Source organism: Pan troglodytes, chromosome 5, assembly GCF_028858775.2.
Source record: "Pan troglodytes isolate AG18354 chromosome 5, NHGRI_mPanTro3-v2.0_pri, whole genome shotgun sequence".
NCBI lineage: Eukaryota > Metazoa > Chordata > Mammalia > Primates > Hominidae > Pan > Pan troglodytes.
The window spans coordinates 166,373,195-166,399,839 of NC_072403.2; the positions used below are offsets into that span (position 1 = coordinate 166,373,195).

General features: G+C 42.9%; 1 protein-coding gene across 5 annotated transcripts in view; it reads right to left on the reverse strand.

Moving 5' to 3' along the window:
* Positions 1 to 3,990: 3,990 nt before the first annotated feature.
* Positions 3,991 to 26,645, reverse strand: part of CNKSR3 (CNKSR family member 3) — a 105,000-nt gene continuing 82,345 nt past the window's right edge. For 4 of the 5 annotated variants that reach the window (XM_016956501.2, XM_016956502.3, XM_054686437.2 and 1 more), the window contains 6 exons: positions 21,454 to 21,522; positions 21,045 to 21,191; positions 13,121 to 13,245; positions 9,766 to 9,974; positions 9,175 to 9,264; positions 3,991 to 5,506 (listed from right to left, as the gene is read on the reverse strand). In XM_016956501.2, the coding sequence (XP_016811990.1) occupies positions 5,208 to 5,506; positions 9,175 to 9,264; positions 9,766 to 9,974; positions 13,121 to 13,245; positions 21,045 to 21,191; positions 21,454 to 21,522 (939 nt within the window). In that variant the 3' untranslated portion in view covers positions 3,991 to 5,207. The remainder of the gene's footprint in view (positions 5,507 to 9,174; positions 9,265 to 9,765; positions 9,975 to 13,120; positions 13,246 to 21,044; positions 21,192 to 21,453; positions 21,523 to 26,645) is intronic. The other variant, XM_054686438.2, reaches the window with a different exon arrangement.

Consider the following 26,645-nt stretch of genomic DNA (forward strand, 5'->3'; position numbering starts at 1 on the left):
TATGGATTGCATGTTTATGTCCTCCCAAAATTCATCTGTTGAAACCCTAATCTCCAAAGCAATGGTATTAGGAGGTGGAGCTAATACCATAAGTGGGCCTTTGGGAAGTGAGTAGGTCCTGAGGGTGGAGCCTTCATGAATATTAGCGCCCTCACAAGAAGGGAAAGGAGAGCTTGCTTGCTTCCTTTCTTTCTCTCTGCCATGTAAGGATGCAATGGGAAGATGATGGCTATCAGCAAACCAGGGTAAGGGTGCTCACCAGGAACTCACCTTGATCTTGGACTTCCCAGCCTCCAGAACAGTGAGAAATTTCTGTCATTTAGGCTACCCAGTGTATGGTATTCTGTTATTGCAGCCTGAGCTGATTAAGACACAGAGTAACTCACAAAATAAATAACATCAAGTATCACTGGCCAAGCCAATGAGCGGCCATACCAAAAGTAGTTTACTTTTAAGATGTCCATCTTCCACAGAATCTCCAAAGAAGTAGCTTGCAGTAGTCTCATCCCCACGGAAATGATGCAGTGATTTTATGCACAAGTGTAGGAGCAAAATGTGAACTAATGGTCTACAAAACTAATCTCATCTACAATAGGAGAAAACAAGTCAGGCCTACTTCTCCATACCATTCATGCCTATGGTGGCAAAAGGCAGCATGAGTCTCATGCTTTGCTGGTGACATTCAAATGTCAGACAGATTTACTTACTCGAGCTCTTTGGCAGATGAAAAGTTTTGTGTCAATACCTCAGGGTTTGCTGCAATACTAACAACCTAAAGAGGAATGTTCATGGTCTTCCAGGGAAAAAATTAAAAAAGCCCACAAAATAGATTCTGAAATTTCAGGTTTGGTGGGGAAAGAACTGAGAGAGAAGCAGAGATAGGAAATGGACAAATATATAGACTGAAATACTACTTAAGGAAGATACAGGATTTCTTTTAAAATACTTGTTCTGAAAGAGATGGTACCCTCCCCCACCTCCGCCCAAGAGGCAGTTTTGGAAATGTGAGCACATTAGGGGCGCCACTGATGGGCGGCCGCTACTGAGATTTAACCTGTTGGAGCATGCGTGATACACAAGCCCTGCAGCTTACAGCCCTCACAACAAAGAACTGACTCATCAACACAACTTTCAATTGCCCCGCCAAATATTCATATAGATGGAAACTCAGTTTACAATAACAAATCTATGATCTCATTTCATTTTATATACAAACACACAGAGAATTTTCAGCCCAGTTTTAATATGCTTTGGATTTTTCAAGAATGCAATGAGAGAATTCTATAAATGGAAGGAAGCCTATATACTGAGTGATTATGAGCAAGAAAGCCAGAGCCAGGCTGCTTTCATTTTAATCCCAGCTCTGCCATTATTAGCACATAACCAGGATGACTAGCACATAACCTGGGTAACTCCCTCATATGTAAAACGGGACTAACAGCAGTACTCACCTCATAGATTTATTAGAAAGGTATTAGAACAATGCCAGGCACACAGCAAGCACTATATGAGTGAAGCCATTACAAACTAGGTATGCCTAGAACTTTATCAAGAATTGGCCACATTTTAGAAAATCATACTGCTGATATCAACCCCTTTCCTGGTATTGAACTACCAATGCAGCAGGTCTGAATTGATAACTACCACATTCATGGTGATTTTTCATATATTTATATTTATACACACACACACAAAGTATGTGCCCTGCTTAGTAGTTTAATTACATCTTGTAATATAACCATGCTAGAATATGTACATATGAAAATAATTATTTCATTATAAAATATCTTATCTGTTTCAGTTAGAACATCACTGATGGGTATGTTTTAGAGGCTGGTTATATTACCTGCTAGTTTCATTTCAGAATAGTAAATGGAGTGATGTTTTTATGAGTGAAGGTAAGCTTTATCATCCATGATTTTCATTTGAAGATTGAAAAGTGATGCTATAAAATATTATAATAGGGGTAGGTGTTGAGTTGTGTCTGGGAGAGTTTTAAAAATCACTCTTGTAAAGTATCCTGTCAAGGAGTTCAAGATCAGCCTGGCCAACATGGTGAAACTCCATCTCTACTAAAAATACAAAAATTAGCCAGGTGTGGTGGCGGGCACCTGTAATCCCAGCTACTTGGGAGGCTGAGGCAGGAGAATTGCCTGAACCTGGGAGGCAGAGGCTGCAGTGAGTTGAGATTGTACCACTGCACTCTAGCCTGGGTGACAGAGTGAGAATCTGTCTCAGAAAAAAAAAAAAAAAAAAAAAAGTTTAAAGAAATAAAAATAAAGAATCCTGTCAAAAAGCATCATCAAGCAACTTCATATGTGAACACACGTCCACAATTAAACCTGGATTACTACTGAGGCAAGCAGTTTCCATTAATTTCTAAGAAATCCATATTAAACTATTATTTATGTATGTCCATAGTAGAGGTTTACAAAGGTTTTTTGTGTGTGTGTGTGTGTGTGTTTTTTTTTTTTTTAGCAGCAATATATTTTTCAAACACAATTCAGGAGAAAACCTCAAATAAAAAGAAAGATGAAGCTGTGGAGGGTGACTGAAGGTAGAGGAGCCAGGAACTTCTCTCGCGGGTCCCGGGACTCCAGGGAACAAAGGCTGAAAAGCACCAATCTGGTTGGCCACTGCCTATAATGAAGACTGACTGCCGAATATTCACTTAAAGGATGGCTGTTCAATTCACAAGTGGCATTTTCCCCGCAGAAAAAGAGCTCACCAGCCAGCTAAGGCCTCCAAAGTGATTTAACTCATTATCCAGCGGAACCACAGCTCTTAGAGTTCTCCCCACAATCTGGGGAGTGAGAGGAGATGTTGCCGCCCACTTCCTGGGCACAAAGCCAGCTCAAGACAAGAGTAAAACAGGCAGGGCTGGCTCGCCCCTCGTACACAGCTCCCTCCTCATCACCAGTGCCCTACACGAGACCTCCCCAGCCCACACCCCACCCCCCTAGTGTGCTGAACACCCTGTGGTCACAAACTGCAAGCCTCTTCTCTCCATCTGCCAAACACCCTTGGGTCTCCATGAAATACCAGATCTTTTTCTTTTTGTTTTTTTTTGAGACAGAGTCTCCTTCTGTCACCCAGGCTGGAGTGCAGTGGCCTGATCTTGGCTCACTACAACCTCCGCCTCCAGGGTTCAAGTGATTCTCCTGCCTCAGCCTCCCGAGTAGCTGGGACTACAGGTGCCCACCACCACGCCAAGCTGATTTTTAGTAGAGACAGGGTTTCACCATGTTGGCCAGGCTGGTCTTGAACTCCTGACCCCAGGTAATCCACCCACCTTGGCCTCCCAAAGTTCTGGAATTACAGGCATGAGCCACTGCGCCAGGCCGAAATACCAGATCTTCATGGCAGTTGTCTTAGAGGTAGAGAGGAAAACAGCCAGACTGAGCCGCGTGTGGTGGCTCATGCCTGTAATCCCAGCACTTTGGGAGGCTGAGGCCGGCAGATCAGTTGAGGTCGGGAGTTTGAGACCAGCCTGGCCAACGTGGTGAAACCCCTTCTCCACTAAAAATACAAAAATTAGCCAGGCATGGTGGCGGGCACCTATAATCCCAGCTACATGGGAGGCTGAGGCAGGAGAATCGCTTGAACCTGGAAGGTGGAGGTTGCAGTGAGCTGAGATTGCGCCACTGCACTCCAGCCTGGGTGACAGATTGAGACTCCATCTCAAAAACAAACAAACAAACAAACAAAACCAGCCTGACTGAATTCAGTCACAGTAATTATACATGAGTGGTTGCTAGTTCCTTTAACCACACCGGAGGCATTTTAAAGGGAAGATGTTTCCTAACTCCAGTGATTTTCATGGGCTGAATTCCAGGCAGTTCAGCAAACTCAAGAATTCCGGTGGTATGAGAAAGGGCATTTTGGAATAGGGGATTTCGGCTCTGCCTAGGAAGATACCTCAGAAAATTCCCCTCGTGCAATTTCACTTTGCATATGCTTCTCCTGTTCTTCCATTTCTAATCCATAAAATCCCAAAATGCTTAGGAGGGTTTATTTTGATTTTTTTTTTAACAATACTGCCCTGCTGGCAACAGCCAAGATAGTCACTTGCTCATCTGAACATGCCTTGCACTTTCTTTTTCACTAGCTTCGTGTATGACGCAAAACAGAAATATTTCAATTACAGGTGACTAAGAGTAAGAAAAATATACAACTATATTTAAAATACTTAAATTAACAAGATAGTACTTTTCCATTCTAACAAAATATCATACATTCAGTTTAAACAAGAGTTAATATCCAGACACACGTTTTCAAAATACCTGATGCTAGTTGAAAATTAGTGACCATGAGGCTTTCCAAGATATTTCTAATTAGCAAACTGTGTACAATTTTGAAGAACTGTACACACCATGCTGGAAGACAGACACTGAACAGGTCAAAATGCAAACTGATGTATCTTTCATCAACCTAAATCTTGTTGCTTCACTTTTCTAAATGATACTTTGGCTGTCAGCGAATCTTATAGCTTCTTTTCCCTTAAAGACAATAATATATAACAACAACACCCCACACAAATAACCATAAACTTCTTTGTGTGAAATAAGCCCTATCAAAATGTGTTCATGTATTTCTGTACCAACTGATCTATACTGAGACTGTCATGAAAAAGGTATCAAACAAGTGTAACAGGCCTACACTTAAACCTCTGCCTCAAAGGAGAAATCAGATACTTGCCACGTTATTGCAAAGTCAAAGCTGCTACACTTAAAATATGGTAGATAGTTTAGAAAAATCAAATCAAAAATGTTTTCTCACTGGCTTTTTCAGATAAAGAAGTTGGACCACAAACCAACACATCTGTGTGAAAATAGCCACCAATTTTAGTCCCCCCAGCCCCTCAAAAAGGAACAATGCCACCAGTCCCTCACAATGACCATAACGTCTCTGGCCAGGACTGCGATTTCTAGTGCGTGTCTTCACATTCTATCTCTGGGGAAGCAAGACAAACAGGCTCTACCCATTTCCCTCCTTTTGTCTCCACAAGCCAGCACCTAAGATCCTCTGAATTTGTTCCCATCCAATCCTGCAAACTTCCAAGAAGGGCAGTAGATAACTTTTCAAAAAAAAAAGAAATTGCGTAAGGTCCCTACATAATACTGAGGCTGAAACGAGAAGAGGCTGTCCACTGTAAAAGCAAGGCACTTGGGGCAGGAGCCAGGCAGGTGGCCTGAGCAGGGTCCCTCTCAGTGAGTCAACAGTTTGAGGCGCGTAAACCAGCTGACCAGGAGGGACGGTTCTGCGGACGAGGACTTCGTAGCTGAGGAGCCAGATTTCTTTTTGGTCCCTTCCTCCTGGAATGGAATCGTGGCGCTGCTGTGGAGATCTGAGTTGATGTAGCACCTGCTTCCTCGGATGTAGTCCGCACCCCGGACCAGATGCCGCTCGGTCGTGGGTCTGGAGAACCGGTATGGGGGAGAGGAGCTCTCTTCAATGATCGGAGGAATCCGCTCGTTACTGAAATACCGGCAAAGGGCATCCTCCCCTGTTTCCAGACAAAGTCCATTAAGTCACAATCCCAGCCGGGCGTGGTAGCTCACACCTGTAATCTCCGCACTTTGGGAGGTCGAGGTGGGTGGATCACGAGGTCAAGAGATCTAGACCATCCTGGCCAACATGGTGAAACCCCGTCTCTACTGAAAATACAAAAATTAGCTGGCGTGGTGGCGGGCGCCTGTAGTCCCAGCTACTCAGAGAAACGTTTGAACCCGAGAGGCGGAGGTTGCAGTGAGCCAAGATCGCGTCACTGCACTCCAGCCTGGTGACAGAGCGAGACTCTGTCCCCTCCAGAAAAAAAAAAAAAAATCACAATCCCCTGCACAGTGCTCTTTGGAGGGCCCTCGGCCTGCCCAGACTTCTGCCACCACCCTGAATTAGGGCACCATACCTTTACTGCTCTCCTCCCTGGATTGGCCACAAGGTCCCACCTGTGGCTGGGCCCACCAATGGGTGCTCTGGAAGCAGAAACGGGAAGGGTCCCTCATACTTTAGGCTGCTCTAGCGCCTGAGAGGTAGCACACGGGTCTCCTTTAGTGGGTGGGGACCATAGAGTGTAGTGCCCCGCGATGGCTGAACACGAACTGTTTATGCATTGTTTAATGCAGGGCATTCAAGCTGGGCATTCAGGGACATTCCCGAACAAGGAAAAGAGTGATCCTGCCCTAACTGCCAGCAGACCCCCTGGGATGGGGCTGGAATGTTAAGAAACTGAATAGAAACTTAAAATACAGGACACTTTGGTAACATGTAGCATCCTTGTGAAGCAGAAATTCTACACCCCAAAATGTGCAAAGATCTATGGACTCATGGATGCTTACTGAAACATTTATTTTTATGCTTCTTTTTATTTTTTGAGACAGGGTCTCACTGTCATTCAGGCTGGAGTGCAGTGGTGCCATCTCAGCTAGTTGCAGCCTCCATCTCCCAGGCTCAAGCGATCCTCCCACCTCAGCCTCCCAAGTAGCTGGGACTACAGGTGTGCACAACCACACCCAGCCGATCTCGAAATCCTGAGATCAAGCAATCCACCTGCCTCAGCGTCCCAAAGTGTTGGGATTATAGGCATGAGCCACCACACCTAGCCTACTGAAACCTTTTTCAAATTTTAAAATTTTCTAAATTTTCTAAATTCTAAGTTTTCTAAATTTTAGAATTTAGAAAATTTTAGCCTTTTTCAAATTTTAGAATTTGAAAAAAAAAACCAAAACAAAACCTAAATTTCCAACAGTGGCACGTTGAATAAATAGGCGCTAGAGCCATAAGATGGCATACTAATACGGCTATATTCTTTTCAAATATGGTGTCGATGATATTCATTTTGACATAGTATTATTGAATATTTACTTCTCCCTTTTTTTTGAGACGGAGTCTCACTCTGTTGCCCAGGCTGGAGTGCAATGGTGAGGTCTGGGCTCACTGAAACCTCCGCCTCCCAGGTTCAAGCGATTCTCCTGCCTCAGCCTCCCGAATAGCTGAGATTACAGGCACCCACCACCACACCTGGCCAATTTTTGTATTTTTAGCAGAGATGGGGTTTCACCATGTTGGCCAGGCTGGTCTCGAACTGCTGACCTCGTGATCCGCCTGCCTTGGCCTCCCAAAGTGCTGGGATTACAGGTGTGAGCCACCGCGCCTGGCCAACTTCTCCCATTTTGCACATTTTTCTAAGTATATAAATGTAAATACAGGAACAACTGGAAATCACACGAAACATTCACAGTGATTATTTCTTAGGTCAGAGAAACAGATTCCAGCTGAGTTTTATTTTCTCATGCCTTCCATGTTTTTCAATGTACTTGCTTTACTTTTGTAATGAAAGGGGAACAGTCACATCGAAAAAGTGCCCATTGTCAAAAAGCCACATGTTGCATAAGTCTATTTATATGAAATGTCCAGAACAGGCAAATCCACAAAGTAGATGAGTGCCTGTCAGGGGCTGAAGAAGGACGGAATTGGGAGTGACTGCTAAAAGGCACAAGGTTTCTTTTTGGAGTGACAAAAACGTTCTGGAATAGTGGCAACTGGGGTACAACTCTGTGAATATACTAAAACCCACCTGACTGTATATTTTAAAAAGCTGAATTTCATGCAATGAGTTATATCTCAATAAAACTGCTATTTTTTTAAGTGGCTGTGTATAGATAGATACCTTTATTCCAAAACAATCATGCAAGAAAAATATGCAAGGAGGAGTGGAGGGAACAAGTATTTTTCCATTTCCCAATTTCACACCCCATAACCCTGACACTTCATCTCTCCATGTATAAAATAAAGGCTCAACCCTGGCTCAGAAGAACGGCAAGGAAGATGTTAACGTGTCTAAATCTAAACAAAGGACAGCCCTGCCACCTGCTGACTGCTCCATGGATACTCACACGTTAACTAAGGGGATCCTGAATGGTAGGTACCCAGGCATCTTTCCCTTCTTCACTTTAGCATAATACAGGTGAGATGGGTACTTAGGTGACAAACTTTACCAAGTCCCTAGAAAGGGTCAGGGGTCAATCAATCCCTTTGGAAGGTTAGGCCTCCAGAATTTTTTCTTCTTCCTTTTACTATCTAAAGCCTATTGTACTTTAACTTTTCAACTGCCCTTTGTTTCAACAACTGCAAAAACAATGTTATAATGTTCTGCCAATGATGACAATCAAATGCAATCTGGCAATAAAATGAGAATGTTTTAAAACATTTCACTCAAGACCAGCATAATAACCAGGGACTTTGATTACAGGGTGAATTAAACACAAATTTCTTTTCAAATAGTAACTGCCTTCTAACATAAGAAGGACTTGGAAGAAAAAAAAAAATCCATGTTTGTTCATCAGAAATCAAACAGACTCCAAAAATAAAAGCAACAAAATTTAGAATGAGATTGTTTAATGAAAGCTGGGCATGGTGGCACACGTCTGTAACACCAGCTATTCAGGAAGCTGAAGTGGGAGGATCACTTGAACCCAGGAGTTCAAGGCCAGCCTGGGCAACATAGTAAGACCCCATCTCAATTTTTAAAAATAAATTTTGAAAAAGATTGTTTAATGAATAATTTATTTCTATTCATTAAAAAATTAGACTATTGGCTGGGTATGGTGGCACATCCCCGTAATTCCAGCACTTTGGGAGGCTGAGGCAGGAAGACCACTTACAGCTAGGAGTTTGAGACCAGCCTGGACAACATATTGAGACTCCGTCTCTACCAAAAAAAAAAAAAATTAGCCAGCCGTGGTGGCGTGCACCTGTAGTCCCTGCTACTCAGGAGGCTGAGGCAGGAGGATCACTTGAGTCCAGGAGCTCAAGGCTGTAGTGAGGCATGATCACGCCACTGCACTCCAGCCTGTGTAACAGAGCAAGATCCTGTCTCTAAAAAATAAATGAATAAAAATTAGACCGTTAAAGTCTATAGCCTTTTTACAGCACTCAATGCTAATTAGGATATTTACAATCACTAACTAGGATTATATAAGTTTGCCATTCTAGAAATAAGTAGGATCTTAAAGATCTTCAGCAGTCCTAATTTTACAGATGAGAAAACGGGACTCAGAAAGGCCAAGTACTCAGTCTACTTATTATAACACATTTAGAAATAGAGGTGAAACCAGGCCCTGGGTCTGTTCACTCCCCATTTGCTGTTCCTTGGTTTGCTTGGATTAAACGTACCTTTCCTGCCATGACCTCGAGGTCTGGCAAAAGGGTCCACAATCCCCATCCAGTTCCCATCAGCAGGCATGGACAAAGGCCGCGGCTTGCCTTCAGAGGGACGAGAAAGAAGGTGACAAGTTTGATGAGTTCTGGAACTTCAGTGAACCCTTCCCTTTATGTATAACTTAGACCTCACAATATCACACCCACTTAGACACAAGCAATAACAAATTTTAAAATAAAAGTATTTTAAAGCACTGTATTTCCATAGCAGGAAATAGAGTGCTACTAAGATAGAGGCACATTAAACTTGAGCCTGTGAGTCTACAGAGCAAAGCAACTCCAAAGCTAAAACCCAGGCACTGAAAGTTAAAACTGTAACATGATCTCACCCAGTTGGGCTTTGATGCCAGGCAGAGTAATGACTCAACAAGGATCCGCTTGAGAGACATGAATAAAGGTCTCATACTTAGAATTTCATTGAGGTTTATGTTTTCATCAGATTACTCTTAAAGTCTGCCAAATTCATCCAACAGTTCCAACTAAGGCAGGGGGCGGGGAGGAGAAGTCAAGGCCGACGGCAGAACAAAACAAGCACTCGAAACTTACCATAAGATGGTGTTTTCTCTCTCATTTTTGTGGGCAGAATGTTGGTTTCCACCGAGTACCCAGGCAACTGATCCGAGTCTGCAATGGTGAATCTTCGTCTCCGGCTTTCCTGGTCCAAGAAGGAATTCGGGGACTCTGAACCCTTAGGACCAGGCAATGGTTGTTTGCACTTACTGGACCCTCCATAAACAAAACTGCCATTCTCATCCCTGGAAGATAATATGGACAATAATTAAGTTGTTTACAAAGATGTTCTCATACTGAAGAATTCCAGCAGTGCTGCCACCTCCGGCACACAGAAGATAATTTAAATTCTCCTTTTCCACTGGAGGAAAAGCATTCCTTTTGTCAACCCCAGTTGCCGCTCAAATACATACAGATCCTATTAAATAAGCAAAATACCATGACGTGATGAAATAAGAATAAATGCAGGCCGGACACAGCGGCTCCCGCCTGTAATCCCAGCACTTTGAGAGGCCAAGGCAGGTGGATCACCTGAGGTCAGGAGTTCAAGACCAGCCTGACAAACAAGGTGAAACCCCATCTCTACTAAAAATACAAAAATTAGCCAGGTGTGGTGGCAGGAGCTACATGGGAGACCGAGACAGGAGAAGTGCTTGAACCCAGGAGGCGGAGGTTACAGTGAGCTGAGATCATGCCACTGCACTCCAGCCTGGGCAATGGAGCGAGACTCCATCTCAAAAAAAAAAAAAAAAAAAAAAGAAGAGTAAATGCAGGCTTTTTTTTAATATCCAAACAAATATACCTTTGAAAAGACAGCTCTAGTTTTCCTGTGCTTCTGTGTGCAGCTGAATATCCTATTTACTACAGCAATCACACATTAAGGTATGCTCTAGCGAACCACGTTTCTCATGCCAAGAGTCGGATCTTTGCCAAAATCCAGCAAAAAAGACTTGATATATTATGAAGTTGTTAGATTTGAAAACCATGTCAAAAGATACAAAGGAACCTTTATAGTAACCAATGGAGAGTGATTCTTTTCTGAACCAAATACTACAAAAACCAGCAAAAGTTGGATCACTGATTCCATTCTAATTCTATCTACATGTCAGTTTAAAGTGTAGGATTAATTTGAGTCCAAGTTACCAGCTGCTTAGTTTTTTTGCACTTGGTAAATTCCATTAGGCAAATCAGGACAAAAACTGCTAGACAAAATACAGAATCAACTGAGTCCCAAAGCAATCTACTAATCAGCCATGTCTGTGTGTGGTATTCCCAGGTGGGATGGCATCCACCTACCCCTCCCACCCGCATATATATCTCCTTCCATACCTTTAAACCGGGCATATAACTCCCCATTCACAAAGCTTTCATGACTCATGACTTGTTTCTCAGTAATCCATTCCCATTTTTCATTCCTCAGAAAATCCTTCAGGAGTGGTGTGTGTGCACTCTCAAAAGCGTCTTCCCAAGCAGTTTAATCCAGCTCTCCTTCTAGCCCCAGGTTCCTTTATTTCTCACTATGTACACAGCACCCCTTTTCTTGCCACTACTCCAGGAACCCAGACAAGAATATTCTGGATCAAGGGAGGGCGCCTTCCTCCAGTTTCTGATAGAACAATCCACACATTAGTAGTGGAATGTCATGCTCTCTATATGCAGAGGGAAAGACTACCTGTAACTTTAAACACACTTAAGATCCTGCAAACCAGAATGCCCCGATCACCTGAGGTACATTCTCTACACGCTATAATAAGTTCTGAGTAAGCCAAGACTCAAGGAAATGGAAAACAATGTTGAATCTCTGCACCCAATGCAGAAGAAATACAATGAAGCAAATACCTCAGCTTCAAATGAAAACTAACAAACAAAAAATTCTGATAGAAAGTAAAATGTCACTGTAATAAAATCCAGCCTGAACTTTGTTTTATGAAATATTATAGCCTAATCATATATTTCTCAATATATGCTTGAATTATTGATAAGACCCTGGCAGTTCTGTAGGGTCAAAGACCGAGTCTGTTTTGTGTCAGAGGGTAACCCAGACCCAATACTCAGGAAAGATATGCTGAATAAATGAGCCAGATTGTCTAGTTTTATCAACATATATAAATATGTGAGTTGATAAAAATAAGCCTAGATCACACCTAAATCATCCTGTACACTCTATATACCACCCTCATTATACCATACAGTATTTAAGTTAGCCATGAAGGAAGCAACTATCTTTTTAAGAATTTATGGTACACACACACACACACACACACACACACGAAATGTTCATACCTACACTCACAAGGTCTGGGTTTTTCTGTTTTTTGTTTTTTTGTTTTTGAGACTAGGTCTCACTCTGTTGTCCAGGCTGGAGTGCAGTGGTATGATCATGGTGTATTGTACTGCAGCCTCGACCTCCTGGGCTCCAGTGATCCTACCACCTCAGCCTCCTGAGTAGCTAGGACCACGGGCGCACACAACCACACCCAGCTAATTTTTTAAATTTTTTGTAGAGATGGGGCCTCACTATATTCCCCAGGCTGGTCTTGAACTTCTGGGCTCAAGCAATCCTCTGAACTGGCCTTCCAAAGTGCTGGAAATATTGGCGTGAGATACCATACCTGGCCACATAGGTTTTTTTTCAAGTTCTATGAAGAACACATCTTTCTCAGCAAAATCAAGCTGCAACTCTCATTAATCTCACAGAAATACTTATTATCTACCCCCTCAAGATGAATTTACCATGGAGTTAATGAAACTTAACCTGCAGGGCCCCCAACAGACCCTTCCAAGGCCCCAGGAGAGCACGTTTTCATTCATTTTTCAAAAGTAAGGTATTGCTATATCCTTTTCTTTGTTTCTTTTTTGAGACAGGGTCTCGCTCTGTCACCCAGGCTGGATTGCAATGACACAAACTCTGCTCACTGCAACCTCCACCTCCTAGGCTCAAGCGATTTTCCTGCCTCAACCTCCTGAGTAGCTGGGACTACAGGCATCTGCCACCAAACTCGGCTAATTTTTGTATTTTTTTGTAGAGATGAGGTTTTACCATGTTGCCCAGGCTGGTCTTGAACTCCTGAGCTCAAGTGATCTGCCCGCCTCAGCCACCCAAAGTGCTGGGATTACAGGTATGAGCCACCACACCTAGCCAATACTGCCATATTCTTTTCTCAAAAGGGCCCTCCCCACCAAACTGTATAGCTTCAAGCCCCACAGAACCCAGATATGTCCCTACACTCCTATAAAATAAGGCTGATCATACTTTTAACGGCAGTTCCAGATTCAGCCCTGTCACACTGTGGCTCAGCAACTTCCTCTCTCAAGATCCTCTTTTCACACCACCATTTACAAACGACACCAACAGGAGACAAGCATACCATGACAATGGACAGCAACATACCGGGGAGAGTAGGGAACAGCTGGCGGAGGAGGAATATAAAGATCCAGGATGGCTGACTTCTCCCTCTTCAGTGAGGTATCCATAGTGCTTTCAGGGGACTGGGTTGTCATGGGTGGAGGTGAGGTCTGAAACAGGAGTAACATAGCAATGCAAAGAGTGGAGATCAATTCAGAGATGATTCTTGGTGTTCATTTCCCCTCCCCCAAACCAACACCAACCCCGTGTCTGAACAGGGACTGAGGTCATTCATGTGTTTACAGATATTCGCAATATTTAACTTATATTCTTCTTTGAAACCTTAGAATGAGCTGAGGGATTTGAATGACAATGTATAGTGGCAAGAAGCAGAGGCTTAGGAGCCAGGTGCCAGGGTTATGACTCTAGCTCTGAGCAAATCACTTAAACATCTGTGGCCTCCCTTTCCTCCTCTGTAAAGGAGTGATACTGATAATATCTCTTGCATAGAGCTGCAGTGAGAATTAGATGAGTTAGTTCATGAAAATTACTAGCAAGGCTGGGCACGGCGGTTCTTGCCTGTTATCGCAGCACTTTGGGAGGCCAAGGTGGACAATGGATTGCTTGAGCTCAGGACTTCGAGACCAGCCTGGGCAACATGGCAAAACCCAGCCCCTACGAAAAAAATATAAAAATTAGCCAGGCGTGGTGGCACACGCCTGTAGTCCCAGCTACTTGGGATGATGAGATGGGAGGATTGCTTGAGCCCAGGAGGCAGAAGTTGCAGTGAGCGAAGAGTATACCACTGCACTCCAGCCTGGGTAATAGAGTGAGACTCTGTCTCAAAAAAAAAAAAAAAAAAAAAAAAAAAAGAAAGAAAAGAAAAGAAAAAGCAATCAGTAGCAGTGCTACTATTGACTAGGAGTATTGCTTGGAACTCTGGATGTGATCCTGGCTAGACTTACTAGCTGCCCTTTTTTTTTTTTTTTTTTTTTTTTTTTTTTTTTTTTTTTTTTTTTTTTAAGATGGAGTCTGCCTCTGTCTCCCAGGCTGGAGCACAGTGGTGCCATCTCGGCTCACTGCAACCTGTGCCTCCTGGGTTCAAGTGATTCTCCTACCTCAGCCTCCCAAGTAGCTGGGATTACAGGTGCGTGCCACCACACCCAGCTAATTTTTGTATGTTTAGTAGAGATGGCGTTTTGCCATGTTGGCCAGGCTAGTCTCAAACTCCTGACCACAGGTGATCCGCCCACCTCAGCCTCCCAAAGTGCTGGGATTACAGGTGTGAACCACCACGCTCAGCCCTTATTAGCTGTTTATTGTTGAGCAAGTCACACAATGTCTCTGTGCCCCATCTATAAAATGAGAATAAATAGGGACAAGGATAGTACCAACATAGGGTGGCTGTGAGAATTAAGTAAGATAACACATGTAAACAACTTAGGACACTGCTTTCCCATAGAAAATACACAACCTTATACCGTTTATTTTAGTACTATTTATACATATATGCATTCATATATACGAGTTAATCTTAACTTGAAATCCACATGGCTGAATTTGAACTATGATACTGGTCTCAAAGGACATGGTTTTTAATATCTCATGTGAGAACTTCAATCTTACCTTCTACAATCTAACAATGACAACAATGATTTTTCTGGTTGGTAAAGAACAGCAAGGAAATCTTGGAGTCAAGGCAGGGAAATATTTGGTGAAGGCCAGTGAGACTGTGCCAAGCCCTGGGCAGACATAAAAAGGTACCCTTAGGCCCAGCGTGTGGGCACACACCTGTAATAATCCCAGCACTTTGGGAGGCTGAGGCAGGTAGATCACTTGAGCTCGAGAGTTCAAGATCAGCCTAGAGAAAATAATGAAGCCCCGTCTCTACCAAAAAAAAACAAAAACGAAAACAAAAAGGTACCCTTCAACCCTATCCAGCCTGGTTGTAATGGAAGAGATCTCTGAAGTGAAACTGTGACCTGATTCTAAGGATTGAAAGGACTGACTAGCCAGTGTGACGGAGATAGACATGGCCACCAGGAGATTCACAGAGGACAGCTCATTTTCAGGAGAGATACCAAGTCACAGGGGCAGGGACTGAGCTTTCAGTCTTCCAGAGTAGAACCCCCATATTTTAAACTGTGGCCATTAATGCATAATCTATCAATTCTGCTCAATTTGTAATTGATTGACATCTCAACATGTCAATTTTGGACCATATCTGAAAACATGAGGCCAGGATCCAGATTCTCCAAATCTTAGAAGCAAAAGTAAACTAGAACATTTCCACAAAATTGATGCTCCCTGAAAACACACACATTGTTAATTACTTCTATATCAGTAACTCTCATTTCCCAGGAGTGTGGCATCAAAACAGAGTGGTGAATGCCTTTTCTATGATAGGACAACAGTAATGATGTTGAACAACTTAGAGCTCTCTTCTGGGAAGGGTGGGTGCCCAGGCACAAAGAATCATGAAGAATGGAACACAGAGAAACCCCCAGGGCTGGGGACTAAGTCTGCAGAGTATTTGTCTACCACAGTTTATATTCTGAAAATATCCTGGGCACATCGCAAGAACACTTGGTAGCTAAGCTATAAAATGGTGTCTGCATTTTGATAGTAATTATCTCCCTGTGTCACAAGCAAAATTAGGAGTCTCTGTCTCTCACCAGCACCTCTTCCCCAAACTGCAGCTAGAGGGACTTGGCAGGAAAGTAGGCAAACCAGAGAACATCGCAGTGTCTCTTCTTAAGTGAATTTCCAGAAGTCAAGAGACCAACGCTAGTCTGAACTTAAAAATTATTTTCACTCATGTTCTGAACATAACCATGTGAGTTTTCCTCTATTGCCTCAAACTCAATTATGCTCAAAATACCTAACATCTCTTCCTTCCAAATGGCCTCTTTTCTGACCTTTCAATTTTTGTCACCACACAGGTTCCCTGTCACATTGGACACTTGCTTCTCCCCAGCCTTGCTGGCCTTTCTCACCCTTACCCCAAAACATTTTTGAATAGTCAACACTACTAAAGAGAAGAGCATGGCTTAGAAAGATTACATACCTTGACTAAGGGTCCCACAACAGCTAGTAAGTGGCAGAGCTGGGATCTGAACTCAAGTGGTTCAACTCAGGCGCCACATTCATAACCACTAGGCTGTGCTGCTTGCTGAGCCCTTCTGATGTGCTTCCCAGTGGCCTCCAGCATTCTTAGTCTTTCTTTCACTGAATCACCCATCACCAGCCTTGCCCAGGACCACATCGCCCTGTAGCTACCCTTATACAGCAGCCTCCCTTTGGTGGTTCTTATGTTTAGATGTTATTATGGGCTGAACTGTGTCCCCTAAAATTCCTGTGTTCAAATTCTCACCCCCAGTACCCAGAATGTGACTGTATTAGGAGATAGGGTCTCTAAAGAGGTGGTTAAGTTAAAATGGAAGTCATTAGGGTGGGCTCAATCTGACATGACTGGTGTCCCATAAGATTAAGACACAGACATATATGGAGGGAAGACCACACGAGGACAGAGGAAGAAGACCACCATTTGCACACCAAGGAGAGGGTCCTCAGAATGAAGCCAACTCCACTGACTCCTTGACTTTGAACTTCTACCACCCCGTACGGCAGCCCTAGCAGAGTAATAGAGGTATTCATGTAAAAGCAGCTGTCAACCTGTCACCTGTGGGAGAAAGCCCATACTCCCCAGCCTGGCACTCCATAGCTGCCACTATAGTCTCATGCAACCAGTCCAACTTTATCTCCCACCCTCAGCTCCGCAGAGTCTGAGCTACTCATTTCTTCTGGTAGAAGCTCTGGAGCCCATCTAGAGTCTCACTACCAACACTACCACCCCCTGCTGCTGGGAATGTCAGCTGCTAAAGCGCACAGCTGCCCCTTCTCGGAAGAATGCCCTCAGATGACGGAGCTGCCTCGCCCGAGCAGGGCCACCAGAACCCGGAGCTGTGTGGCTCCACCAGGATGCTTCGTCCTGCATAGTAGGTCAAGGCTACGCTGCACCTGAGAGGCATCCTTGCTGCCTCCCGGTCATCATTCTGCCTTTCTCTCTCCCTTACCAGTTTTACTTGGAGCACATACCCTCAAAATTGTTCTCACAAGGATGTACACCTAAGACTCTGCTCTACGAAACCTTATCTAAGACACTGCCCTTCCCTGATGGTGGCCTATCTATGTTTTGTGGGCGAGTGTGTTTGAAGAATAGCATTCATCTCCTCTATGATACATGCTCCCATCCACCAATGCAAATCCCACCTACCCTCCCAGGCTCCCACCTCACAGTCCACACCTCTCTCTCCTTCAGAATCCAACATTTATCTTATGCAACAATTAGCGGGCAGAGCAAGCATTTGACAGGCACTCCATCAATTACCTACGAGGAATTAGCGCCTCTGGAATGTTAAGCATCATATTCTGAGAAATCCAAAAAAATCTAACCAAGTTTAAATTTTACACTGACCAATGCAAACAGAAACAGCTGGAGTATAATCAATAGGCTCAGTTATGGGCAATGATTTTTTGGCTCTGACTGCAAAAGCACAGGCGACAAAAGCAAACACAGACAAGTGGGATTACATCAAATTAAAAAGCTTCTGCATAGCAAAGGAAATAATCGACAAGGCAGAGTCAACCTAGAAAGTATCTGCAAACCATACATCAGATAAGGGGTTAATACCCAAAGCATGTAAGGAACTCAAAGAACTCAACAGCAAAAAAAAAAAAAAAAAAACCAAAAAAAAACACAAAGAACCTGATTTAAAAAATGGGTAAAGGACCTGAATTAACATGACTCTCTTGCTTTTTTTTTTTTTTTCTCTTTTTGGAGACAGGGTCTCACTCTGTCACTCAGGGTGGATGCGATGGTACAATCAAGGCTCACAGCAGCCTCCCAGTCTCAAGCAATCCTCCCACCTTAGCCTCTCAAGTAGCTGGGACAACAGGTATGTGCCACCACACCCAGCTAGTTGGTTTTAAAAAATAAAAATTGTTGTAGAGACAATCTTGCTTTGGTTGCCCAGGCTGGTCTTGAACTCCTGGGCTCAAACGATCCTCCTGCCTTGGACTCTCAAAGCACTACGATTACAGGCATGAGCCCCTGCAGCCAGCCCCGAATAGACATTTCTCAAAAGGAGATATACAAATGGCCAACAGAGATATGAAAAAATGTTCAGTGTCACTAATCATCAGGGAAATGCAAATCAAAGCCACAGTAAGATGACAGCTGGCACCTGTTGGAATGGCTACTACCAAAACACAAAAGGTAAGTGGCGATAAGGATGTGGAGATGTAGAAATCCTAGCACACGGCTGGTGGGAATGTAAATTAGTGGTGCCATTATGGAAAACACTACGGAGGTTTCTTGAAAAATTAAAAAGCAGCCTCACTACTGGATACACGTCTAAAGGAAATGAGATCAGTATGCTGAGGAGATATCTGCACCCTCATGTTCACTGCAGCATTTTTCAAAACAGCCCAGCCATCAACAGATGAATGGATAAGGAAAATGTGGTGTATATACACAAGGGAATGCTATTCACCCTTAAAAAAAGAAGGAAATGCTGGTGGGGCATGGTGGCTCACGCCTGTAATCCTAGCACTTTGGGAGGCTGAGGCGGGCGGAACACCTGAGGTCAGGAGTTTGAGACCAGACTGGCCAATATGGTGAAACTCCATCTCTACTAAAAATACAAAAATTAGCTGGGCGTAGTGGCGGGCACTTGTAATTTCAGCTACTCAGAGGAGGCTGAGACAGGAGAATCGCTTGAACCTGGGAGATGGAGGTTGCAGTGAGCCGAGATCACGGCACTGCACTCCAGCCTGGGCAACGAGAGTGAAACTCCGTCTCAAACCAAAACAAAACAAAAAAAGAAGAAAAGGAAATCCTATCATGTGTGACAAGAGGGATGAACCTGGAGGACACTGTGTTAAGTGAAATAAGCCAGGCACATATAGACAAATACCACATGATCTCACTTATATGTGGAATCTAAAAAAAAAAAAGAAAATTGAACTCTTAGAAACAGAGAGTAGAATGGTGGCTGCCAGAGGTTAGAAGGAAGGGGATTGGGGAATCCTGGTCAAAGGGTACGAAGTTTCAGTTAGCCAGGAAGAATAAGCTCAAGAGATCTATTGTATAGCACGGTGACTATAGTTAATAAAAATGCATTGCATGCTAGAAAATTGCTAAGTTGCTATAACACTTGTAGATTTTAAGTGTTCTTGCCACAAATAAATGATAAGTATGTGAGGTAATAAACATATTAATGAGCTTGATTTAGCCATTCCAAAATGTAAACATATTTCAAAACATTGTGTTGTACAATATAAATAGATACAATTTGTATCTGTCAATTAAAAAGTGAATTTTAAAATATGTTTGGTTATTATTTATAAACTGATTGTAATTATGTTCCCCTCTTGCCCTACCTTTATTACTGTGAGTTTTTGTTTGTTGGTTGGTTTTTGTTTTTGTTTTGAGACAGGGTCTCACTCTGTCATCCAGGCTGAAGTATAGTGCCGTGATCTCAGCTCACTGCAACCTCTGCCTCCTGGGTTCAAGCAACTCTTCTGCCTCAGCCTCCTGAGTAGCTGGGATTACAGGCACAGGCCACCACGCTCGACTACTTTTGTATTTTTAGTAGAGATGGGGTTTTGCCACATTGGCCAGGCTGGTCTCAAACTCCTAACCTCAAGTGATCCACCCACCTCAGCTTCCCAAGATGCTGGGATTACAGGCGTGAGCCACCACACTCGGCCTCTGAGTTATTTATTTTTAACCTCTCCTCTGTGACACCTATAATGTTTCCAGTACCTTGTCTCACAAAGTTTCAAAATTGATGGTTTAAGACTACAGTTCTTCCATAGGAAGACATACAATAACATCAAAAATAGTTACAAATAAACCATAATCTCGATCTTATAAAAGGGCATTATAAGGTTATTGCTTTTCCTTCTTGGTTTATGAAATAAACACTAAGGACCAATGGCATAACAAGGAGTGTGACCAGTGAGTGTGATCCACCCAGGTGTCGGCAATAAAAGGGTATATCGTTTGAAAAGAACTTAAATAAAACTCAGTCAGTTAGTCTTCTATTATCAGCGCAGATTGGCAATACTACATAATGTCTAAATAATGGTGTGATACTGTCCCCATGGGGTGGGCTGCACTCACCGCCCCCAACCCTCCCCTGGTAAAGCGCTGCTGATGACTCAACCTCATGTGGTCTCTCCAGGATTAGTGTTCAAACTGTATACAGTTATGTAGGTATGTGTTTGAAATGAGAGAGGAGAAGGACTAGAAGGAACTTTCTGCAATAATGAAAATGTCCGTATCCACACTGTCCGATACGGGAGTCACCAGCCATATGTGAATATTCTGCACCTGAAATGTAGCCAGTGATCATGCAGAGATTAACTTTTAATGTCATTTCATCCTTTTTTTTTTTTTTTTTTATGAGAATAGAGTCTCGCTCTGTCGTCCAGGCTGGAGTGCAATGGCACGATCTTGGCTCACTGCAAGCTCTGCCTCCCGGGTTCACACCATTCTCCTGCCTCAGCCTCCCCAGCAGCTGGGACTATAGGTGCGCACCACCATGCCTGGCTAATTTTTTGTATTTTTAGTAGAGACGGGGTTTCACCGTGTTAGCCAGGATGGTCTCGATCTCCTGACCTCGTGATCCGCCCGCCTCGGCCTCCCAAAGTGCTGGGATTACAGGCGTGAGCCACCGCGCCTGGCCTCATTCTTTAAATAGTCATATATGGTTACTGGCTACTATATATACTGTTCCATGTAGATCTAGAATTCATATTTTCACATAGGCAGGAGTATAGGATAATTACATACAAACTCCTGAAACCAATCAATCACCTTCAAATTTTAATCTCTTTTTGTTTGGAGACTAATGAGATACTCAACATTGTTGGATGGAGGTTTACAGTTAATCCCAGATACCTGTACAAGAGGTGGCTTCCACCGTAGGTTTTTCAGGGGAGCAGGAGTAAAGTTGAAAGACCCGGTGGGGCGCTTCTTAAGCAGTAACACAACTCCGGTGGGATTCTCTCTCAATTTCTTCACCAGATTTTTCAGCTGCCATCCCACCTTCAAAGAAAGCAAATGGGGAGGGAAGACTTGCTCATGAATAACGAAAAAAACCGAACCTATGAATTTATCTCAGGGCAGTCAGGGTTGTGAGCAGATACATAGAAACAAAATAGGCAGGCGTAAGTATGCTCATGTTAGCACAACCTAAAATAATGAAAAATAGGATATAAGCGGCAAATTTTAAAAATTTAAACAAAATGGTTTTAGATTTAATTAAAAGTTTTAAGGAGGAAAATTGAGCCTCAATAAACAAACTCACCACAGTTTGCTGATTAACTTGAATGACTTCGTCACCAGCATGAATCTTCTGAGATCTGTCTGCAGGAGACTGTACAGAAACAAAATAACCTGCCTTAATTCTTTTAAACCTTCTATTTCTTTCTGCTTTTATTTCTTCTTTCTTCTGTAGACAATTAGCAACTGAAATAACATTTTCTCAGGAAAAATAAAACAATGCACTTTATTCCCCTGAGACTACACAGTCTATAGGACCTTAACACATGAATCCTGTGTTATCCATTTTATTAGTGTCTGTTATAACTGATAATTTGTCTGTTAGAACAGCCAGGTTCAGCTAATCTATCGGGAAGAGACTGGACATACTGTCTTTTGTTTTGTTTTGCTTTTAAGACGGAGTCTCACTCTGTCACCCAGGCTGGAGGGCAATGGTGGATCTCAGCTCACTGCAACCTCCACTTCCTGGGTTCAAGCGGATCTCCCCCATCAGCCTCCCGAGTAGCTGAGATTACAGGTGGCTGCCACCACGCCCAGCTAATATTTTTAGTAGAGATGAGGTTTTACCATGTTGGCCAGGCTGGTCTTGAACTCCCAACTTCAGGTGATCTGCCCACCTCGGCCTCCCAAAGTGCTGGGATTACAGGCATGAGCCACCGCGCCCAGTCTGGACATACTGTCAAAATGATTGGCTGATAAAAGCTATTGGTTCATCTAAAAAAATTCTTACACATATCCTTATCAAAATTAATCTCATAAAAGCTGACCAACTGTTCAACGTGGAAAATCATCTTTGTAAGTCTGTCATCTCGTTTCCTTATTAAAACTAAATGTTGTTCTCATTCCATCTTCTTTTACATATTATTGCGATGCTGTTAAAATAGAAAGTTGGTGGCAACAGAAATTGCTTTAAAGAAAATGAATTTAGTTTTCTTTTCATTTTCAGATTACATTCAAAAATGAGTCTTCAGTGTCAAAACAAAATCCAGACTTTTTTTCCTTCAAATAACGGCTGGTTATTAATTTACCATCACTGCAACAACAATATATATAAAGGGATAGGCCGGGCGCGGTGCCTCATGCCTGTAATCCCAGCACTTTGGGAGGCCGAGGTGGGCGGATCACGAGGTCAGGAGATCGAGACCATCCTGGCTAACACGGTGAAATCCCGTCTCTACTAAAAATACAAAAAATTAGCCAGGCATGGTGGCGGGCGCCTGTAGTCCCAGCTACTCAGGAGGCTGAGGCAGGAGAATGGCGTGAACCCAGGAGCGGAGCTTGCAGTGAGCCGAGATCGCGCCACTGCACTCCAGCCTAGGCGACAGAGCGAGACTCCGTCTCAAAATAAAAAAAAAGAAAAAAGAAATATAAAGGGATATAATCCATTTGTCAAATATTTTGCTCATGGTGTTCTTGTTCATATCAGCCACCTAGCCTAGAACTCTTTATGTTGAAGGTATCTCATATATGACTAAGAGAAGAAGAAAAGATAAACCTTGGATTTCAAATTCTAATCAAACATTATCTAGAATAGAGGATTTAATTTTCTAACTTACATTACTGGCTAAATCTTCAAACAATTTCCAAATATCCAAAAAATAGCACCTTTGAACACAGGGAGAGGGACAGCAATGAGACCCAAGACACACTGGCTGAAGTTTCTCTAAATTGTTGTGACAGGCTCAACGGGAAATTAACAAGCAGCCCTAAACTGCAGAAATATTCCCTTTGATTTTATCTAGGCCTCATACAAGGCCCTGGTAACTGTGAGTTATTTGTGAAAACATTTAACCTGCTACCGTACCCAACAGTGCTCACCTGAGACCAGCCCATGTTCATCTCAAGTTTCTGGGTTTTTTGTTGTTGTTGTTGTTGTTTTTTGAGACAGTCTCACTCACGCTCAGTCACCCAGGCTGGAATACAGTGGTGTGATCTCGGCCCACTGTAACCTCTGCCTCCCAGGCTCAAGCCATTCTCCTGCCTCAACCTCCCGGATAGTTGGGATTATAGGCACCCACCACCACGCCCAGCTAATTTCTGTATTTTTAGCAGAGATGTGGTTTCACCATGTTGGCCAGGCTGATCTTGAACTCTTGACCTCAGGTGATCAAGAGGCCTTGGCCTCCCAAAGTGCTGAGATTACGGGTGTGAGCCACCGCACCCGGCCCATCTCAGATTTCTTACATCACTTAAAAAATGAATTTATCTATGCTCCTTTTTGTCCCTGTATGCCAGATGCTTAACCCACAGTTAAAGGCCTACTTTAGTAATTCTGATCCTAATCGGTCCAGTCCAGTTAATCTTCCTGGGCAAAGGATTCATTTAAGATAAGCTTCATTTTACAAAAGATAGCCCCAAGGCTAGGAAGTCCCTGTCTCTAGATGTGTAATCTTAAAAAACATGCTCTGATGTCCTGAATTGACTTCCCTTCCTAAGGATCCTTTTGCCTTCATTTCTCAAATGTCCAATCAAGTGATTAAGAGTTGTGTTTGGCAGAACACTGGTAAAGAGAGAGCTTGGTACCAAAATTCTGCCCAGGGCAGTAGCTCTTGCCTATCTTCACCATGAGGAGGACTACTGAAAAATGATGCTTGTGTTGGTTTGCTGCAGAAGGGTCATGACCTAGAGAATAATGCACCCATTCTTCAGAGGCTAATCTAACTCCCACCGGATCTCAGGGGTGGAGGACAGAAGTATGGATGAGGCTGTGTCAAGACTCTCGTCAAGGTCTAAAATAACATCAAAAAAAGAAATAAGAGAAACATCAGACACTGCTGGTCTGACTTTGGAATGATCCTGGCCTCTCAGGTAACCTTCAAAGAAATGGACTGAAGGCCTTGCTTGCTTCAGCCTCAAGCAAGCATTGCTTCAGCCTCAAGTCCAAGATTGAAGAATATGGACATAATTCACTTGTGAAAACAATGGGTGATTTTCATCCACTGCTACCCACCATACTAGGCTTCCATTAAAACATTCTGACAGTGAAGTCACAGCAACCTTAAGTGACAGCCAAAAGCTGACCTGGAGCTGGCACTTTCTACTGCCATTCAAGTGTATTAATACCCAGCATTAAGAATAAAATATCCAGATTGAGCCTGGGAGAAGTGGGCTCTCACCTAACTTCCCATGCTTGTCTAGAAGACTTAGACTTACTTAGCCTAGTGTCTAGCACATTCCAGGTCCTCAATAAATGCGAATTGAATGACTAAAGGAATGAGTGACATTTTCAAGTGGATTACCAGATGGAAGAAGACAAGTTTTCTTTTTTGATCTCTAACAAGATGGTAGCCACCACTCCCTGAGACGACTTCCATACAGTCCTACATGGGAATACCAGGACAGACCCTGAGTCTGTTAGCCAGTGTTACAATTCTGGTAGGAATTCAGGGAATATATCATTAATGGCATATGACATTTCATTTAATTCAAAAGCAGCTTTGTTTAGTCTGTCATTGAACTCTTTTATTTATTTATTTATTTATTTATTTTTTTGAGATGGAGTCTTGCTCTGTCACCCAGGCTGGACTGTGCAGTGGCTCGATCTCGGCTCACTGCAGCCTCCCGGGTTCAAGCAATTCTCCTGCCTCAGCCTCCCGAGTAGCTGGGATTAGAGATGCGTGCCACCACGCCCAGCTAATATTTTATATTTTTAGTAGAGACGGGGTTTCACCATGTTAGCCAGGATGGTCTCGATCTCCTGACCTTGTGATCTGCCCACCTCAGCCTCCCAAAGTGCTGGGATTACAGGCGTGAGCCACCACGCCCGGCCCGTCTTTTCTTTAAAACGGGGGGTGGTGCAAGAGGAAGGAAGTACTATGCCTTCCAGTAGTAATTCTGTAGTGCTCCAGATCCAAGAGGGAAATTGCTTCAAGAAGACCCAATAGAGTTGGAAAACACACTGGTCTGGTTAAGACAGACAATGTAATCATCAAATTGCTAGATTGCAAAACTTCAACTCTAAAAACTGAAAAGACATTCACCATGTTTCTCATCCATACAAACAGATATGACTGTGTTCTTATCATGGCTGAGCTGCAATGTACTGAGTCTCGATCAAGGATGAAGGAAGAATCGTGTGTTGCATCTTGTGTCTTTTCTTCCGCACCATCCCCAGCCTAAAAGCAGAGCTTCCTGTGCTGTTATTGTCTAGGAGGTGAGATGGTATAAAAACTCCTAGTGACTCTCAGGGCTTCCTCGCTGCAGCTCAACAGAGAATCCTGAAACACACTACCATTTCCTACCCATTCATCTGCCAGAACCATGCAATGTGTTTATAATTCATTGACTGCCTTAAGCAGTATCATTTTCTCACTACAAACATCAAGTGCTTATCACAGACACTCAAAGATCATGCCATTTTCCTTTATCAAAAGATCTAGCAGCTGAAGCTCAAAATTAGACACATATTTCTACCAAACAGATTAGAAAAGCAGCTACTAAAATTTCCCCTAATTTTAGGAATTATCTCCTCCTGTCTTAGCTGATTAAATAGGTTAATTCCCCCAAATACATGCTTCTTTTGCACAGACCCAGGGAAGCTATTCAAACATTTTTAGTTTCATATCAATGTCTTTCAAAAGCAAGCCACATTGTAGGCTGCAAGAAGAAAGCATTCAACCAGCTCTACTTCTCACAAATTCAAAATGTTTGAGGGGCTAAAGACAACTCTACACATAGCAGAATTTCCAGAAGGAAGTACACAGTGTACAGAAGTCTCTCACAGTAGAAACAGACCTGCTTTTCCTATTCAAGGGGTGGGGAGAGAGGACTAAACTTCAATATCATGCCAAATATTATGAAACACAACTATAAAAATATGTTGTAAAAAATCCTGAAATAGCTGCTTTGGAGACATAAAAATTCCATTAAATAAAAAAAATTATATTTTATACACATGGCCACCAATCCCAGTTCTTATAAGAGTGACTCTCAAAAACAAAAAGATCATTGCTTTTGTATTTATGGCTTAACACTTTCAGTGTGCAAAAGGAATAATTAACACAAGGGTAGGGGTAAAAACTGGGCAAGGTATATGAACAAGAGCAATAAAGGACAATTTAAATAATAAATTGACAACAGCTGGTGACAAGCAGTACTCTATCAACAGAAATAAACAAAGCAGGTACCCACGCTCTCACAATAATCAAACAGCATGCACACGTTTAAATTCAAAGTATAGAGACTGTGGATCAAATCTGTTTAAACACACAACAGATT